Source organism: Ziziphus jujuba, chromosome 6 (assembly GCF_031755915.1).
Source record: "Ziziphus jujuba cultivar Dongzao chromosome 6, ASM3175591v1".
Lineage (NCBI taxonomy): Eukaryota > Viridiplantae > Streptophyta > Magnoliopsida > Rosales > Rhamnaceae > Ziziphus > Ziziphus jujuba.
In genome coordinates this window covers 4,784,829-4,805,556 of record NC_083384.1, presented here as the reverse complement: position 1 = coordinate 4,805,556, position 20,728 = coordinate 4,784,829, and the positions used below count along the sequence as shown (strand labels likewise).

General features: G+C 33.7%; 1 protein-coding gene across 4 annotated transcripts; it reads right to left on the bottom strand.

The window, feature by feature from the left end:
• Positions 1 to 3,417: 3,417 nt before the first annotated feature.
• On the bottom strand, positions 3,418 to 19,722 carry LOC107431378 (transcription initiation factor TFIID subunit 1). Of its 4 annotated transcripts, none has more exons than XM_048464462.2 (22): positions 19,279 to 19,722; positions 18,810 to 18,945; positions 18,022 to 18,128; positions 17,013 to 17,075; positions 16,797 to 16,842; positions 16,009 to 16,260; positions 15,413 to 15,528; positions 15,097 to 15,283; positions 13,726 to 14,827; positions 12,146 to 12,348; positions 11,758 to 11,995; positions 10,785 to 11,121; positions 10,251 to 10,460; positions 9,903 to 9,995; positions 9,131 to 9,331; positions 8,738 to 8,944; positions 7,715 to 8,204; positions 7,053 to 7,237; positions 6,778 to 6,894; positions 5,843 to 5,899; positions 4,622 to 5,755; positions 3,418 to 4,055 (listed from the first exon to the last, which is right to left on the bottom strand). In XM_048464462.2, the coding sequence occupies exons 2-22, from the start codon at positions 18,850 to 18,852 to the stop codon at positions 3,693 to 3,695; spliced, it is 5,751 nt and encodes a 1,916-aa protein (XP_048320419.2). In that variant the 5' UTR covers positions 18,853 to 18,945; positions 19,279 to 19,722; the 3' UTR covers positions 3,418 to 3,692. The 4 variants fall into 4 exon arrangements, with proteins under 4 accessions (XP_048320419.2, XP_048320422.2, XP_048320421.2 ...); XM_048464465.2 differs by having other exon boundaries at positions 15,097 to 15,244; XM_048464464.2 differs by having other exon boundaries at positions 18,810 to 18,901.
• Between the last annotated feature and the right edge of the window lie 1,006 nt (positions 19,723 to 20,728).

Genomic DNA, 20,728 nt, shown 5'->3' with positions numbered 1-20,728 from the left:
TTTCATGAAAATTTCTAATTTTTAAAATGTTTATATGCTAGCTAGCATCACTTTATGCTATTTATGTTTACTTCTCTTATAATTTTTTCTTAATCAAACAATGACAACTCAAATATTGATATCTGACAACTGGCTTTGTATTTTGTTTTTAATCTTCGAGCTGTTCAGGCACCGTAACAGTCTTCTACTTCCAGGATTTCTACCATGATCATGCATCTGGGCATGTCAAGTCTGAATCCATGTTATTAATATTACTTTTATATATAATATTTTCAGATGAAGAATAATGATAAGCTTGAATAATGTCCAGAGAATAATGTGCTTGAATTTCATGAATTTGTAAGAGCAGGTTGGTAAGTGCACTTGTCAAGGTAGTCTGCCTCTCTCTCTCTCTCTCTCTGGTGGTCACAATATCACCGCATTGCTTTCTTCTTTTTTTTTTTTTTTCTTTTTTTTTTTTTTTGGCTGTAAACGCTGTGATCAAACAGACTGCTATGCGAAAGGGCCCCAAAGAAAAACTTCGTTGAACACATTGATGGCTCCTCTTAAGGATTCTCAAATATTCGGAAATGTAAAATTTCAGTAATATGAAATTTTATACTTGCATTGTTGTCATTTTTGTTTCGCTAATTTAACGCTTTATTATTGCTCCTTGATGCTTTCTTATACATTATCAAAGCAAAAGTGTCAAATGGAGAGAGGAAGAAAACTTCAACAAGATGAATGATTTTCATTTTCATATATATATATATATATATATACACATTACATATGGAAATTAAAGATATACAATGAAAATGGGTTTAACCTTTACAAGCTTCTCTTTGATGCTTCAAATAGATCCTGTTTGCCTCATTTAATGGTAAAGGGAAACAAAGTTAGAGTGGAAGTAGCAAAAAGAAGCTAGATTCAGAAAGGTTAGTACCTCATTATTCGATACGCGAAAGGAAAATGGCTTACTGCTTTTCAAGCCATCAAAAACCAGGCCATGTAAACTTGCAACGACAACCCTTCTTAGATTAATCACCACCATTGTTCTGTTAGAGGAGAGCAAAATACATCTACACTATTTCTTCTTCTTCTTCTTCTTCTTCTTCTTCTTCTTCTTTTTATTTATGAGAGATAGGGGCTGGTGTCCAAACCTAACAAAATGCACGCACTTGAACATATTGATCATTCTGGAAATAAACCAACACAACTGCGTATCGTTACAACTTTCAGCTGTGATCCAATTTAAGCTTAGCAGTATAACAAGCTGAGACCAATAGTTTTTAGCCTTCAGAGGAGCGACAATCTGGAGAGCACCATGTACACACTTGAGATATGAAAAATCTTCGGATGTCGCATGTTTTCTTACCAACATAAAGCAGCATGAGATCTCATAATTAGGATGATTCACAACCTGCAAGAGAAGAGGTACAAAAGCATCACGAACTGCACTGGAGCAAAATAAATTGAAATAATCATCTCTATCGCAAAAAGAACACAACTATCACTGGCTATGAGTCGCAAGGAGTTTAAACCAATTTCCTACCTTCTAATATGGTGTGTCACTTATACGGTGATACCATACAACACAATGGACAAAGCTGAAGGAGAGGATAATAATTGGGAATGCTTCCACCTACGAGACAGATTATGAATATCGTTAAATGTAAAATACTTTTTATGGATCTTGAAATACATAACTCTGTAAGCCCTTTTGAAGCAGAGCCACCATATTTATAATAAAACTGGTTATCATACTTGTTGGATTTTATGATTTCGATCATTAGGCATTTCAATTGCATTCTGCTTATCATAACTGAGTTGACCACCCAGCAGGTCATATACATTTTTAGGCTTCGTGACATTTTGTCCCTGATGAATCACTGAGACACATCAAAAGATAACTTTTAAAAGGAAAATACAATAAATGAAAAATTGTGATTATTAACCAAAAAAAGTTGAGTTTCATAAAACAAAACAGGAAAAGTGATAGATTTGTTAGCAAATTGATTTGTTAGAAATTTAGAGGTATTCGATTTAGATTTTAAAGGAATTCATACAAGTTCAATGATATTCAATTCAGATTTTAATGGATTTTTTTAAAATTCAAATATATTCAATTAGCATTTTGTAAAATTCTCTTAAAATCTATAGGTATTCAAAAAGTTATTGATTTTAAAAAATGATGGATTTTAAAAGATTTTAAATGATTTTAAAAGTAAAATTATGAAGAAAATTGTCAATATAAAATCTAATATTAATCTTAAAGATTTCGTTAGATTATTAAAAATTCTTTATGCAATTTATGGAATTCCATAACAATCTATCAAATCTTTCAAAATCTATAACTTATTTTAAATCTATTAAATTCTACCTTAAATACACCCCCTTTTAAGTTGCAACACTTGGATGTGAAGTATGGATTTGATGATAAAGTTCTTTTCTCATGTTATTTTTTGCTTTTGATAAGTGATAAAAGTTATATTCTGCATCATGAGTGCCATAAAAAAACTCCCTAGTTCCTTCTTTAACTTGATATAAACCAAGGATATTGGTGGAAACCTCATATCTTATTTTAAGCACAAGTTTTTAAAAATCCAAGTTTTTTTGGCTTTTGATAATCGATGAGGCTATGTACTATGTAGTGAGAACTACCTGTCCAGAATATATAATTTCAAACGGTCCACCTGTCTCAAAAGAAGGAATCTTTCCCCATGCTAATCCATCAAGAATCCCCTGAAGGCCATCCATCGCTCCAGCCTTGGCAGCTTTGATAAAGCAAGCACCAGGTTTCTAAAACACATTCCAGATAACATATATTGTTACATGACTTACGCATCATTTTTTCAATTAGAAATATTATGTTCCATAAAAAAAATGAATAAGTAAATAAAAACGAAGAAATATTATGACCACATTATATTAAATAAAAACATAAACGATTAAACTGATAAATATGAGAACTGACATGCAGATAGGGTGATGAGTTCAAGCCAGCAAACTCTCCCCTTCCAGTAACTAACAGAGAATCCCCAACAAGAAGCAAGTGCTCCCAACAATTAATTTGATCGGTTTTGATGAAAAAGATATTCATTTTGGGAGCGATACCAAGTTCTAATCGCTACAAGAAAACATGAAAAACTTCCTAGTTACAAGGCTAATTTCGCAACTATAAGCTGGAAGTGGGAAGATGACAGCCACTTTCAGCGATATTCTTAATTTCCTCCTGTCAGGAGGAGGACAATTCCCAAAACTTATAAAGTCGCGTTTTGCACTTTCTCCACTGAAAACATTAATATATATATATATATATATGTGTGTGTGTGTGTGTGTGTGTGTGTGTGTATAGGTATGAAATATAATAAACTAGTGCTGCCTCGAAGAGCCAATTTAAAGTCCTTTGTGGGCTGAGAGCAGAGGCAGAGAATATAAATGATATAATCCTTTCATCATATATATATATATATATATATTGATGGTTTTCTATTAATACAACTTTGGAGCCAGTCATCAAAGAACTCACAGTATTTACAAATATACAAATAAGGAATATTGCAACATTCTTTACATAAATTGTTAGTTGGACTCGGCTTTTGCATGATTTTTACATAAAAAGCAATCAAAACCTCACGCTGCTAGTAAAACAAGTTAAATATTGGGGCATTCTACGAAATAATAGATGTCATATTAACACTCAAAATTTCTCAAATATCTCTAGATTCAATGCCTGCTTCTGCTTCCGTCAAATTCTCATCATTCTCATTTAACATATAGTCGCAAAGCTCCAAAAGTTGATCTGCAAGGGGAGGTATACATGGGTTACGTCCATCATTATATTTGTGGGCGTTATAGGTGATCTGCCACACATCATGCCTGAATTGTTCCCGGCTTTTGTATTCCATTTTCCTCACCTTCTCTCTGATGGTGGACAGATCCATTGGTCGTTCTATGATGTCCAGGTAATCAGGTGCTTCTTTTTTGGACACCGGTTTTAAGAAAAGATATGATACTTCATATCGATCTTTTAGGGTCTCTACAATGCCCTCCAAGATGTTAGACAAACCAACCTGTAGGAAATTAAGAACTCGATATAAATAAATATTCATATACTAAAGCAAAATATAGTGAATAAAAAACATGAGTATGTGCTATGACATACCAAGTCCTCCAATATGACTACGTTCTTATTCCATCCATAACAATTCTAGAATGTTTGTAATCACTATGATCTCTAACAAGCAAGAACAATTGAAAGAGAGAGAGAGAGAGAGAGAGTCAAATTTTGACTAGGCAAGTAGTTTAAAACAGAATTGCTTGTTGACAACAGAAGTAGCATTAAGCTTCCCCAAAATGATTATAAACCCCAAAGGAGTTTGCATCCGCTCATAATCTATTAATATTCTAGATAGCTATGCTGAAAAGAATATACATGGGACCCAACCAAAACAAATAAACTTATATCCAAACAATTTTATGCAAAAAGCAATCTATTAAATATCCAAAACTGTATAATTACATTTCTCGATTCCTCTATGAAAGCAGTCCTTCACCTTTGATCAATACTATTAAGTCCATTTAAGTTAGCACTATGATGAAAGAAAGTTACAGATGAATCTAAGCTTAAGAAAATTACCTCTCCTCCTCTACGACGCTTTGCTGTTGGGCCATAGTCAGCACCTACCCTTCCCAACTCAACAACAGGTCTTCTTTTTGCACTTCGATCCCTTTCTGCCACTCTTTTTTCAGATCTTCTTGCTCTAGGGTCCTCCATATACTCATCTCGTATCTCAGGCCTTTTCTTCTTTTTCTTCTTCTTTTCCCTTTGGCGTTCTTCTTCTTCCCTCTCTCTTCTAATTGAAGCTTCATATCTTCTGAGCTCTGCTAATCTTTCTTTCTCTTCAAACATCCGCATTTCCTCTTCATGACGCTTCCTTGCCCTCTCTTCTCTCTTTCTCTCTTCACTTTTCCACTTCTCTTGCTCCTCCCACCGTCTCCTATCATCTTTAGCTTTCTTCTTAGCTGCCTGCTCAGCAAAATACACATTCTCCTGCTTTCTATGCTTTTCAAAACTCGACAATTCAACTATCCTTTTAGTCTTCCTATGCTCGAGTTCGGTGCCTCCATCCTGACTGATCTGATCTGTATCAATAATTTCTTTTGGCCGCTTAATTATGATTTTCTTATGAGGTTGCTCTCTTTCCGTTTCAGTAGGTGGCCGTATGACAGTAGAGGACCTATGAGATTCCACCTGGTCTCTATCTGTATTTGCCGGAGGCCGAATAACAATAGTGGGCCTTTGTGATTCAAGTTGGGTTTTATCTGTCTCTGATGGGGGCCTAATCAGAATAGGGGCCTTGAGAGATTCAACTTGTACATCTTCGGGTTTCATTTTATTTGAAATAATTATTTTGTTAACCTTAATGGAGGACTTTCCGGTTTCAGGATCAGATGTGACCGGTCTATCGGAACTTTGTGCCCCTCCGAGGGAAATTTTATCAGGAAGCTTGTCAGTTGGGCCACATTTGAACTTCACTGGAAGAACTTTGGAGCTCGGACCATTATTTTCACTCTCAGAAGCTTCAACTAGTGCTATTTTGGTTGCACTTTTAGGTATGAACTTCTTCGCTGGAGCTTTTGGCTGGGACTGACCAGAAGGGTTCAAAGAAGTTGATTTTCCAGATCCTTTCTCTGTATCAGGGGTTTCAAGGTTTGCTTCAAGATCTTCCCCATACTTGGGGCAGTTCTTGTTTGTCCTCATATGTCCAAGCTGGTCAGTAAAAACAATAGCAATCAGAACCTATCAAATTATTTATTGGGAACATATATAAGATAAAATGTTCTACTTTTTACACACCTGACCACATGCCCCACAGACAAAACTCTCTCTTGCTGATTTCTTCTCTTTAAACATCTGATTTCGGCAAATAAATTAAGGCGAATTCAAATAAGATGAAGAGAAACTGATCAACTATAATAAATTAAGGAGAATTCATATAAGAGGAAGAGAAATTGATCAAAGATAGAAAAACAAAATTTTATGTATAAACATTGAAGACAAAGTAACAAATGCCAGTTCTAATTCCCTTGTAGAAGTTCCATTTCATAGAACGTATAAAAAGAAACTAACAACCAGCAAACCCAATCATAGAATGATATTACAAACCTATAAAAAAAATTCATCTAAAATTGAAAGCCCATCTAAAACCAACAGGTTGGGAAAAGCATAAACAGGATCAAGATTTTAAGATTAAAGATAAGAATCATTACTTTTACAGCATATACTTGGCAGCAATGAATTTAAGTGAACTAAGGATCTATTTTTTGAAAAAAAATAGATAAATATATAAGAAAATAACACTAATGGAAAATGTTCAGAACCAGTTTTCAAAATATAATTCTTGCGGATTTTGTTATTATGTTCATGTGTCTTCTTGTACTATCTAATTATTGTATTTATGTGTCTTCTTGCATTATTAGTTTCCATATCAAGTTGAGAAAATTTATAGTTAAAATTTGTAAATAGGGAACCCTTTAGAATCAGCTTTTTGTTTCCTTTTCTGTAAATCCTTTCACATATAAATTTATTGGTTCATCACGAAAATAAAGGGATTTCAAAGTAACTAACTATTTAGAACCAGATAATGAACATACCCTCAAATAAAGTTCCAAAAATTATCACATTTTTATAACCCTAATTTCAGTCTGAAAGCAGTAGGATGTAAGAGAACACCTCAATAGCTATTTTGAGTTAAGAAAAATAAATAATAAGAGAAGGACAAGCTCCCTTGCCTTGACTCCATCTCCAGCTATTTTGAGTTTCTTATTCATCAAATCCATAGGTGCAATATCATTTTTTTTCGTTGTTTTCGCTTTTCCAGACTTGTTCTTCTTGAGAAGATTCTCCACCTGCAAACAAAAATTAGAGCATTAACCTCAATTCCACCTCCATATACAGGAGTAGGCTTATATACATTCGCTTGAATTCATGAGAACACTTAGAAAAGAAAAGTAAACAAGCAAGCATATGACTTGAAATAAAAACCAGCATAATCCATTCACACCACCTTCAAGTCCCCAATCGCATTCTCTTTTGTAATATAGGACCCATCAGTTTGAACTGAACTTATAATTTGCTTGACACGATCTGCATTCTCAAAACCAAAAGGTGTTCGTGAGCCTGGACCTAATCCAGCTTCCTCTCCCATCATAACTCTTGACTTCTTCTTCCTCTTCCTTTCAGTTTCATCATCTGCAGAACAGCTGTCACAGTCAAAACACACAACACAAAAGAAGAATGTTGTCTGTGAATAATACACATAAATGCAAAATAGTATTACAAGCATATTAGATGTTTAAGAAGAACCAAGACATGTTTTTTTCTATTCTCCTATTATGTTTATGAAGGGTAATATAGTTAATTTTGTACGAAGACCTATAAGGGCCAGTTTGATATGTAGAACTAGACCAGATTGTGTTGGACTATTTTAAGTCCAGCTCAATTAAATTGAGCTATTTCAAATTTAGCCCAATATGACTGGACAGGAGGATTTCTCATCCACTTGAACATTTGTATGATGTATTTTTCAATTAATAAATTTATGTTTCTTACTAGAAAAACACAAAGAAAACAAAAAAACAAAAAAGGTTAAAATAACCCCCAAAAAAAAAGAAAAAAAAAAAAGGGCAGTGTTTTGCTGTAACTGCTTGAAAGCCAAATTACCCTTACCATCCATAAGCAACCTGCATAAATCAGCTGCTTCTGCTGCTTCATCTTCAATTTCCTCTTCAGCCTGAACTGAGGATGGACGCCTTCTCATTTTAAGGCCCTTACCACCATCTGTTTTATCATTCTTGGACTCGAGGTTACCCTCTACCCCTTCTTCACATTCCTCTGCATCAAGCAGATTCTCTAAATCTCCCGCAAAGGAATCCAGATCACTATTATTTTCTTCAGAGTCACTCTCATTTTCATCGCCATCAAAAACTGAAAGACTCTGAATTTGCCGATCCCAAATTTCCTGACACTTCTCTCTGGTCTGCTGCTGCAACTGAAGAAAAGACATGCGCTGGCCACGTGCATATTTGCTGATAGTGGTTGGATCAACTTTGACACCTGCTGCAGCTTGTTCACTTGAAAGCTTGCGTATCATAGCAATTCTATGCCATCTAGTCTGTTTTGCAATCAGTTCATCGGGAACATCGAATTTCAGGAGAACCTGTAAATTGGAACAGAGTAAAAAAAAAAAAAATTGAGCTATTGATGCTGCAGCTGCTGCAGCATACAAGCAATCATGCATACATCTAGCTCCCATTTGCTTTAATCAACAATCAGATGGGTAAAAAGAAACCATTATAAATGTTCAAGTCAGTTGTGTACACTTCAACTATTGGAAACACATATGCATGTAGAGAGATAGGGGCTAAAAACAACAAAGGAAAAATGGAGACAGGGACTGCAAGAGAAACGCTGGCTGACAAATTTTCTGCTTATCGTCACTTTTTGTAGCATTTTAGACTTATTTTGTTCACAAAAAAAGGCACAAGGTAAAGATATACATGATGAAGCATCTTCACTGATAGATAGACACAGATGGTCAGAACAAAATGCAAATATAACAGATTGTCCATTCCTTGACTGGATCACATAATAACATGAATTGGTAGATTCAATTAATACACAAAATAAACACAACAAAATGAAATAAAGAAAAAGAGCTTTTGTTACATATTTTAACCAAGCAAAACACACCTCTCTTGCAGCCTCCATGCTCAATCTACGTAAATCAGCATCCGTTCCAGTAACAGTAGAACCTCCTCGACTAGCAGCTGATTTTTTTTTCATTGTTGCACTTGACACTGGTGCTTTTGCAGTAGCACGGACATAGCTAAAACCTAGGCCCCGACCAGATGGATCACCAACACCAGTAATTTCCAAACGTTCAATATTCTCTTTTCCCTGCTAAGGAACAAATTGCAAAACTATAAATAAATTAAAAACAGTAAAACAACACTTCTGATGGTTGATGAAATTATCCACCTCTCCCAGAAATCATCACTTTATATCACACAAAACAAACGGCAGACCTAATTGACCAAAAAAAAAAAAAAAAAAAAAGTTGTAGTACCGACTATATTACTTTACCTGTGTACAGGAAACAAAGTTGCTACTCAAGTTCCATGGAGTAATCTGCAGTTCCCTCTCAATATGTGATGCCGCAGCGAGGGTTATGGCTTCATCAGGAAGACGACTCATTGCAGAAGATATGGCTGAGGGATGGAACTCAGTAATTCCTAAATGTTTGAGTCGATATAAGCCAGCTTGCATACTTTCATATGCACATACCTAAGCCTCACAAGGAAAATGAACAAAGAAAACAAAAAGACATATTTAGAAACATAAACAGTAGAAAAGAATTATGACTCCTTAGACAAGCTATCAATTTGCCCAGCTGATTTAAGACATTTAGAGTACAAATTAGAGAAGATAATTTATCTACTGAAATTTTTTAAAACATAAGAGGAGAGAAGATTAACATGTGAATCCCATTGGTGAAATGCAAGTGCTGTTATCTGCTAAGCAGCTTTAAGGACATATTATTTAGCAAAATGATAGATTAATTAGTAATCCAAACAATTTATGTTTGTGACAACAAAGTACATTAATTTTCATGGAGTTTCTCCTTACATTTGAATCGCAATCGCCGCATAAAACAAAGGTCAAAAGCCATGGAATGGGAAAATAACTGGATTGATCTTAACATGGAATAAGCAAACGGGCTTAAGCTCACAATGTAATTCAAAAACATTTAAAATTGATTTTGAAGGTCATTCATACTTCATATGATAACCAATTAAAAAAATAAAAAAAATAAAAAGTTATTTTCTAAAGAAAAGGCACAAAGAAATAAACTCACCTCCTCAGGTTTCACCATATTTCTCAACTCATCCTCTGAGAAAATACGAAAATTGCGTTTCTTAACCCAAATCCACTGTCCATTTGAGCTCCTCTGTAACATTGCAGTTGCATTTATATGATCCATGAGAAAATTATAAAAGAAAATATTACATGAAGAAACTGAGTAACATGGATATCAAAAAGCCATTGAGAATCCAGTCAGCTGCTAACAATAAACAAGAAGTTCAATTTAACCTAACCAGTATTAAGTTACTATTAATCCCAAAGCTTAAGCTGTTAAGAAGTGAATCTGAATGCTTAAATCAAGCCAAGAAATCACACTTAACACAGTTAACAACATGAGTACCTGCAAATTTGCAAATTCCCTCAGCTTCTTCCGAAGAAACGCTTCAGATAGGTAGGGAAATTGTGATGGTAATGCATCAGCACGTACACAAGGAAGTAATTGACGCTTTTCAGCGGCACGAAACTCGCGGCACATGTAGACTATGAGCCTGTTCATCATATAATTTTGAAGATTCTTAGTGCCAGGAGACATTACCTCCATGAGAGGTTCCTGCATAAAACAATCAAAATATTTAGTTTCAATGGTAAAAAGCTTCAAAAGTTACATGTAACACAAATAGATCTTGCATAATTTGCAGTGGCTGCCAGCTGGCAGTGCAAGGTGCTCATAAAGCTGGCCAAAATGGCACAATATTTACTTAGGAAAAAACCCAAAAGATTTATACATAATTATAATTTTTAAAATAAAAAGAGATCTACTGTTGCAAGTTCATTACAGTTCTAAACATCAACCTAGAAAGTATCAAGATTTACATATAAATTAAGAACAGAATAAATTGAAAAAGAAATTTCTGAATGACTATAGATGAAAAACCTGTTGCCCGACAACATCAAGCCTGTCAATGCGTCTTATTGAAAGTTTTCCCTTTGCCGAACGAACTAACAAATAATCAGTCAAGGGCACCTTATGGGAGAATATGGGTGCTCTGTACATGTTCGTTTCAATAGCCAACTGACTGCAACCAGCTTTTATATCAGCTAGGAAAGGTGATTTATCAGCAGGATTTAGAGAAATGATATGTCCCATGTTGTTGTTGGCGCTGCGCAACATAGCGACGGTTTGATCATCCGGGGCAGATTTTTGATAATAATTACAGAGCTTTGCACCCATCCCAATGTTGCTCAAAAGTAAAGGTCTTTCCTCACAATACCTGCAAAGACAAAAATGAAGGTCTGCCTTAAGCCCTCTCACATAAAAGCAATTTACAATTACATACAGAGGTATGATACTTATTTTAAATGCATAGAAAGTTTTTTTTCAACCTTCTAGAGCTTATCATACACAGAAGAAACACAAGAAAAATCTCTTTAAAATCAGTTTAATAGTTTTTAGGATATTATGACTCAACATCAGGTGTCAAAAAAAGAAAAGGGCTACATAAATGAAAGTTGAAAGCTGAAAAATTGTAATACATGTGTGCAACGTGCATGCATACACAAATATACATAGAGAGAGAGAGAGAGAGAGAGAGACAGACAGACAGACAGACAGACAGAAAGTTTGTGACCTCATGCGTTCACATTTTGGCCAACTGGACACCTCATGCGCATACTGGCATTTGAATAACATGTACATGTCTACAGATGGTAATAAACTCACAATATAATTGCAGGGCAAAGAAATACATAAAACAAAAATATAAATCATATTCCCCGTTCTCCTTTTTAATAAGGCAGAAGTTATAACTTGGAATTTGTTACCATCTGTCCACAAATGCATAACATGCCACACAAGAAAGACAATCACAAAGGTATACTCTAATAAATTAGACTTCTGAGTCACTTACTCCATTAGAAAGACATGACCATCTTTAACAGAAAGATCAGATTTCTTCTTAAATGCTCCAGGAGGTCGAACAGATTTATTTTCACCAGGAAGCTTTTGTGCCCTTGGTAGCAAATGAATTTTTGTACGAACAAGATGAAGCAAAGAGTTTGGTTGAACATTTTGGGCAGCAAGAGATTTATGATCCTCAAGTTCTTTCCCTAAGTAAAACATTTTCACTGTTTCTGAAGACTTGAAATCTACAACCAGAATGGAGCTAGTAAGTTCAGTGCTGCTCAAACTTTTGAAATTAACAGTTCAAAGTGTATAACCATCAATTGTTTAAGACAACAAAATCTAAAAATAATTTAACACATAATGGGGCAATATATCTAAAGAAGAATGACAACCTAGCTTTTTAGAAGCTTTTGCTTTAACTGAAGATATAGTTTCCTCAGCATCCACATGAAGCTTACTTCCTTTACCACCCAAGCTCTTTATAATAATTTTCATTGGTCCTAGAGTAGGCAGCTTCCCTTGCTCTTTGACAGCCACTTCGTTGTCATGGGGATACCACAAGGCTTTTGGCCGATGAAAATTAGCTACATCCTTACTGCAAAGCAATGTGTTTTCGTGCATGGAAGTAAGATGTAAATGAAACAATTTAACAGAAAACCAAGATGAATTACAGTATAGTGGATCGTGTGTGACAGCAAGAAATCTTGCACACAAACAAGCTGCATTCCCGTTCAAATAAGACACACAATGACGATACAAAACTTAGCAACTAATTAAAGCTAATAACCATTTCAAAATAGCAGAACAGTGCAAATGCTAATCATTCATTTTTGAATCACAATGTCATTGTTTTTTCCATAACTCAGAGTTTTGAGAAAGTTGGGGAGTTTCTAGGTATATCTTAAATGTTATTATTCTTTTTTAGGAAATGATTATGGAGAAGTGCAGTTTTGGCTACTGTTTGGTTAACGTTGTTGGAAAAAGAGAAGGAAGGATTTTTTAGGTCAAGTTTCTTCATTTGTATGCATTACAGACCAAAATAAGTCCTTGGCATCTTTTTGTGCACTGTCTTCTAAAGAAACAGAAACAGTAACCATTTCTTTATTCTTAACTTATGCTGGAAGCATGTTTTGTCTAATGATGCATGCTAGTTTAGTTTTTGTCTCGTCTTTTGTTCTATTTTTTACCTTTCAAGGATTTCCCACCCTTTATTCATGTACTGGATGGTTTTTTACTTTAAATAATAAAAAAAAGGAACTTTATCAATACACAATCTTAAGAAGAAGAGGAATCGTCAAAGAGATCAAAAACAAAAGTACAAGCATTGCAGCACTTTACTGGACAGGATTCTCTATGTAAGCACATGGTGCAATTACAAATAGTAGCAATAAACTAGCAATTGCCTTTATACAAAACATCTTTCCAACATAAATTATTAATCATGAAAAGTGGGTAAACTTTGAATTCCATTAGAAAACACCATCTTCATTTAACAATAAAGTTATCCACATTAATAGAGATTGTTTCTAAATAAAAGCTAACGAACAATAGGGGTCATACCAGCCAGAGTATCTTCGCATAATGTGATGTATAGGTGGAAATTAACATGAAGATTAAGGGGTTGGTGGATTAATCGGGCAGATTTTGACATTATGTCAACAACTCAAAAAAAAAAAAAAAAGAAAAAAAAAAAGGTTTCTATTTAATGAACTGAACGAATGTATGGATGGAAACAAACATGACAATTGAAAAATTGGTCAATTAACTAGGTATATTTTGTTTATTAAGCAATAAAAAAAAAAAAACCTTTCCATTCACTGAACTGAAAAAAATCTATTTTAAAATTGCAGTATGTGACATATTGACAAATCAAGGGAAAAAAAAAAAAAAAATTGTGAAACAATGCACAAGAAATAAAGTTGAGAATACCACAAAATAAAGGAATAGAGAGTAAAATAAGCACATATCTTACTTGCTCAACTTCAATTTCATTGTCTGCAGTGTAAGTGCAGGCTGTGAGTGATAAATTTTGATTGCTTGAGTTGTGCGTTTTTTAGAATTCGATTTCATCTGCTGAGAAGTTTTCCTGTTTGAATAGTTTTTGTCATTCGAAACATGCCTCCAACCAGATTGACCTCCATGACCAGGCAGTTCGAGAGATTCCCCATTGCTCGCCTTTTCAGGCCGAGTCATGATCATGGCCCCTGCATGAAGCGTGACATGTTTACCATCCTCGTCATCCATAACTTCAAATAGCATCTGCTCATCTTGAAGATCAAAAATAAGTTTGGGCTTTCTGACAGGTGTATCTGCCTCCCACTTTATTCTGTCTGACCATGATCCTTCTAGCATGTCTCTGTTTTGGGATGTAACTTTGATAAAATCCCTTACAACATTGTTTAGGCGAAGCTGTTTATCAGAAGCTTTTTCAATTTTGCCATCCATGTCATTAGAGTCATCTATTTCTTGACGGGATAACAACCGTAAAAGTTGGGGATGGTATCTCTTTTCAGGGAATGGGAGATTTGAAGATCCTGTCCTTGAGCCAAATGGCTCCAAAAGAACTGAGGAGCTATGCAGGAGACCATCATGATTCTTCTCATCAGTTTCCACCTGTGGCCTTAACCGAAGATTTCGTGGCCCAGACTCAAGTTCAGTTTCACTATCCACAGAAGCTTCCAAATCAGGTCCTGAAATTTCACAACTCTCGACAGAATTGTCATTTACTACAGGAGAACTATCCCAGACAATTCCACCTTCCCAATCTTGTTGGTCAAGCAGATAAAGTTCAGGACATAGTGATGACTGCCCTCCAATAGGACAAACAGTTAAATCTTTATTCATTCGCTCTGCAATGAGACAAGTGTCGTTTCTTTGCTCATCATTGTGTGAAGCCATGGGGGAAGCCCTTTGCATTGCACCAAATTTTGTATATTCCAACTCATCATCATTACATATAGAAATGTCATATAGATCTGTCTGTTTCAAAGATGATAAACCTTTACCAGCATCTTTCAAAAATGCCTCTTCATCTTCTTCAACGATATCAGACAAATTCATAGATTTATACTTATCTACAAGGATTGGACAACGAGCAGAAAATCCGGAGAGGACACAAACAAGGAGTACACGTAAGAGTTATTTCTCTATTGAAGTATCAAAAAGAAATAAAAAAGGAAAATGAACAAAATATTAATAAAATTTTACAAAAAACAAACTGTATTTTTTTGAAAATGCACATCACAAACATAATTTCAATCCAAGCATGGCAAGAAGAAAATTTTTCTTGAACCGTCAAGATGTTACTATTGGGATAATTGCAATCCATATATACACTGCACACCTTTGGGAACAGAATATCTGCGGTCTCTTTTCTCTCTCTTCTTAATGGGCTCATGAATGCCAAAGATTTCAGAGAATCGTAAGATCACCATTCCATCTTCTATACATAAAACCGGCAGTGGCGTGGAACCTTTATCATTTACCACTTCCTGTTTTGATCTCATCACAGAAATAAGGTAGTCATGAGTCTCATGACCCAAACCAAAAAAAAAAAAATAAGATAACAACCAATCACATGTAAAAGAAAATAATATAATATCCCAAAAAAAAAAAAAAAGGTACTCTGCTGGTCTACTTAATTAAGAATAAAATCTAACCTGAAACCCTTCTGCATCATCAGTGGAACTTTCAGTTTCCTGGCTGCCAATCTGCTCATCATCATCTATAGATTTTTCTCCTGTAGAAACCACCACAGGAGACTTACCTTGTTCACCTGAAAGAGGCATGCTAAAATAAGTACAACACTAAAATACAAAGCTAGACCATGAAGAAAAATAACAAAAGTTATAATAAGGCTAAATAAGCAATGAAAAAGACCCAAACAAGTGAACATTCTCTGGAAACCTTTGCAAAGAAATATACTCCAACTCAAACCAAGTAAAGTGACAAAAAAGCTATCAATCTTCAAACCTTTAACTCCAGCTAGGTTAACATATGAGGAAACTAAATTAACCTAAAATCAGAATACAAATAAATGGAACTAAAGATAAACTTCTACATTCTCGTTTAACTTCAAGCAACAGATGAGAAAATAAACAAAATTCACAATATATTTCAACTCAACTAAGGATAACCACATTCAACCATCTCAATAAACTTATGCTAAAAAAGTTTCGGCATGGAAGGAAAATAATAAATGAACAATGAAGAAAAGTTTAGCACCTAAAAGGAATTAGATAAACTGAAAGCATACTAGATAAAGGCACCATGTGAACATCAAAATCGTTATCAACCACATCATGTTCCTGTTCAATTTCCTCATCATAATTTTCATCATCGAACACAGAAGCTGTGGGCTTCAATGCAGATAAAGAAACATCAGCAGAAAGGTATTCCTTTTTGGGCAATAGATAGTCCTCCTCACTAGCAGCTTGAATCTCTGGTCCCTCATATTGCTCCTCAATGTCTTCATAATCAATTGCATCTTCAGCTTTCTCATCATAATCTGACATAAAAAGAAACACAATGAGCATGCATTAGGTTTGGAAAAAGACAAACCCCAGTACTAACAATCAAGGAGACTGAATGTGCATCTCCCACCACTTCAGGAAATAGTTTAGACAACCTAAAATTTAAATTTTAAAAAAAAAAAAAAAAAAAAGAATATGCATCCAACCTTAAAAAATTACATATAGACATCTAAAACAATCGAATAAAATCTAGAATCATAAAAAATAAAAATAAAAACACCATTTATTGTGACAGCATTTCCCAAAAAAAAAAAAAAAAAAGCCCAAGTCAAAACTTTAGAGTCAACAGAGATGGCATTGTTGGAAAAGACTTTATTTTTTGTTCAACTTACATAGATGTATAATAGTGCATGTATAAAAAAATTATAACCAATAACCTACAGTCTACATAAAACCACCATATTAAAATCTTGAGTTACAAACACACAGAATCTTTAAGGACAAAAGATGACGACACTTAAAGGAAATTCATAAATTGCATTAGATGGTTTTTCCAGGCTTACAACATCACCTTGGTCTACAATATCAGTTGATGTCTGTGGTGATTTTACTGACAACTGAAAATCAAACACAATTATTAGTTTACAAAGGGGAAAAACAAATAAAGAGACTTACTCAGAGGAAGACAAGTAACAGAAGCCAAGATCATTGGCCTCAGAAAATAATATTCACTAACTTTCAAGTAATGGAGAAAATAGAGCTAGAGAGGTAATTAAGATTTTCATACATCTATATCTGTTAAAGATGGGCCAAGCTTGTCAGCCAACGCAGCAAGATGCTCCTTTGCATCCTGAAAAGCAAAATAGTATTAACCATCAAGGTTTTTTTCTTCTTCTTCTTCTTCTTCTTTTTTTTTTTTTTTTAATGGTAATTTTATCATCAAGGTAAGAACACTCGACATAAAACCATCAATTAAAAATGTGCACAATGTATTAGAAGAAAGCACTTCCAATAACCAATAATTTTCAATTATATACAAACTGCATCTTCTAATACTAATTTAACTAAAATACAAGGATGGAAAAGGCAATAGGTATTTTATTTCCATATTTTCCAATATCAAATGGTATATTATGTGTAAATAATGACAAACGGAGAAACTGTACATTTTTTACCTCAACCACAAATATTCAAAGCCTAAAGGGGTAAAAAAAATCCTTCAAGGAGTTTCGTACTATATATAGGAACTTTACTTTATCAAGCAGAAAAATCATTACATAAATCCTTTATGAAGCAAACCAATTGATTTGAAAGAAGTTTCTAGGAATTAATTCGTTGCCTTTACTATTAATCACTAATCTAATTCTTTTGAAGCCTGATTAGAAGTATATAAAAACTCATAAAATAAATCTTTAATTTGAGAAGGAAAGGTTCTAATGTTTATACCTTGTGGAATAAATAAAAAACTTAAAAATACAATATATATCTAGTTTCTTGTTTTACTACTTTATGTTCCCAAGATCTTTACTTAAGTTTTGTTTGTAATTTTTTTTTTTTTTTTTTTTGGTTTTTTTCAATAGCTGATTTCTCATACTCCTGAAGAGTTGTAATACTATTTTATCTAATAAGATTATACTTTTTATTTTAAAAGTAAAAATGGGCACTGTCAAATATACATTTACCCAACATGAAAAGCAAGAATTTCAATTAACTGTCATGCAAATGCTTCTCACACCTTGTCAGTTCAACCGTACTAAAAAAAGTTAGAAATAGCATAATAGTAAGAATATAGTTACCTCATCAAGATAATCAACATCGAGATCACCAGAGTTATCAACATTGCCGAACATAAATCCCAACAACCGATTACCCCCGCCAGCCTCCTCATATTCTTCCTCGTCATCTGCAAACCAAAATTTGAAGTAACATATGATTATAGCAAACTGAAAACCATGGTGCAGTTTAAGTAAATGAAGAAAGCCAAAATTATTATAAGCTACAACCATTCAACATACCAACATTTAAATGACTACATGCTCAATAGTAACTAAACAACTTCTGACATGAAGGAATATAAAACCAATACAATTGACCTTTCATATCAAGTTCAAAATTTGCATCAAAGAATGAAAAGTGAAATAAAGAGACTAAATGGCTCTCTAAAATTACGAGAAGAAAGTGCAATGGTTAAACACTGGTCCAGCTAACAATTAAAGCTATTCATGTTTCATGCATGGGTTCAGGGTCCAAGAGAAATTATCCTTTTCTTTCTCTCAACTGGTTTCCATTGTCTTCAAATAATTGATTAGAGCAGAATAAGATAACTTATACACAAAAACCTTCATTTTCTCGCTCAACGAGCATTATAATTGAGTAAAGACATTAAAGCTTGGAGGAAACATAAGACAGTAGAGTCAAAATTCACACACGGCATGCAATTTTATCCTGGTCTTATAGAAGCCTGGGCACAAATGATTTACCAAGGAGTTTTCCTTCATAGTTTTAGCATTGGAAAAAGACACGATAAATAAAAATAAATTCACGATGCGATCACACTTAGTCTTCAATTAGCAAGTCATCTAACCTTCATCCCTCCCATCTTGAGAACCGCTATCTGAGGCACTCATTTTTTGACGAAGTCACAAAACCACTGTAATAAAACCTCAATAGAAGCCTCTGCTTGGCACGAAGAACCACGAAAGAAGGAAAATCAACAAGCACTGAAATTGTAAATTTGCTTGCAATTAGCATCTAAAAGAACTGAATGTCAAATCCAATCATAAAAAGCTTCCAACTGCATAAAAATCTAATATAAAAAAATAAAAAACGTATTTCTTTTTCGTTTCTAGTGCATGTGTTTTCCTGGAAACCAAACAGAGCATACGAGAGAGCTATTCAAATTAAAACCAGAACGTAAGAGCCTAACCCCTGCCCCCCACTCCTCCAATTCTCTTCAAGAACACAAATGTTATGCCTAAAAGAAACCAAAAAAATAATAATAATAATAATTGAACTAGTATAATTTCGAATAAAAAATTGCAATTTAACTGAACCTCAGGGTGCCGACAATGTCATATGAAAATTTCTTGGCCGATAATTCTATGAGATTTTCTTGCAAATACCGACAACAACCTGGGGATTTATCTTCGATTCTTTGGGTAAATTTCAAACTTGCGAAGTTGATACCGTAGATTCCGACAATAGGACGCTGGAGAAGAAAGTAACAGGCAGAGAAGAAAATGGATAGAATTAGAGCCCGTGTTCAGCTTCGTTTCGTTTCACGTTTGCTCTTCTTTGTAAAAATAAATCTGCGAAGAGAAAGCAAATGGAGTTCCAATTCCAAATAGCAAGAACGACGCCGTTCCTCGCAACCAGTGGGTCTTGCCGGCGTCGTCTAATGCCGACGGTGTGGCTCTCGGAGTCGCAGGAGAAGAACGGAGAGTATGGGGTTCAGGGCCTTCAGTGAGATCCCACCCCTCTTTGTTTTTATAATTAACCAAATAACTTACCTAATGCTTCTCTACTTATTAGTATTTTTTATTCTTTTTTTAATAAATTTTGGGAAATTTTCACAAAATTGTCTTAAATTTTTATCATTAATTTTTTTTTTGGAAGATTAAAATTTTATTAATTATAAACTCGAAAAAAATTATCCCTCAATGGGGATGGTCTACCTTCATACCATAGACTACATAAAAGGGTCAAAAAATACATAAAAATTCTTTCAAACTCTAACTAATTACGAATATAAACTATTAAGTTTTCACTAACAATAATTTCCAAATTTTCAAATAAAATATATAATATACTTTCTATTAATGAAATTGATATGCACACTAGTGCTTCTTAGATAAATAAGAATTGTTATTTTAAATATATAATATAAAGTCTTTTGTTTTTGTTAAAAACTTTTTTTTTTTTTTAGTTTAATGAAATCTCATACTAATTAGTATTTTCCTCAAAATGCTTACATATTATAATAGCGTTTTAGCACAACATAATTTTATATTAATTAAAAGTAATTATATTTAGATTATTTATCAATCTTATGTCAATTTATTGTTAATTATTAACCAACTTCACTTCAAAGTATTTAGGTGATATGGAATAATGAAAAATGTAAATACTAATAGACTTTTCTTTTCAATATATATATATATATATATATATATATATATATATTGTAAACCTTATATTGATTACAAAATTAATATTGTAGTTTAAATTTCATTTATAGATATAACACTTTCACCTCTATAAAAGATTTTTAGCTTTGTCAGAAAAATACAGATTTAAAACTTAAAATATCAGTATATATTATCTCTGTACCGTCCCATCTTTATAAAAGTTTTATTTATTTTTTTTTTCTCATCTATATATGATAATAAAAGAATAATATTAATTCAGCATAAAAAAATAATAATAATAATATTAATTGTTTGGAAGCCAAATACGTATCGAAAAGGACTCACTCCTTCTAGTGTTATGTTTTCTTTTTCCCCC

What these genes read in the sequence shown, in the direction of transcription:
- LOC107431378 (XM_048464462.2), bottom strand. Translation starts at nt 18,852, where the DNA reads ATGAGTGCCTCAGATAGCGGTTCTCAAGATGGGAGGGATGAAG. An exon ending in TCAAGATGGGAGGGATGAAG is followed by an intron (nt 18,129 to 18,809) that starts GTTAGATGACTT and finishes TTTGGTTTGCAG; the next exon opens with ATGACGAGGAAGAATATGAG. An exon ending in ATGCGATTGGGGACTTGAAG is followed by an intron (nt 6,895 to 7,052) that starts GTGGTGTGAATG and finishes TTTTGTTTGCAG; the next exon opens with GTGGAGAATCTTCTCAAGAA.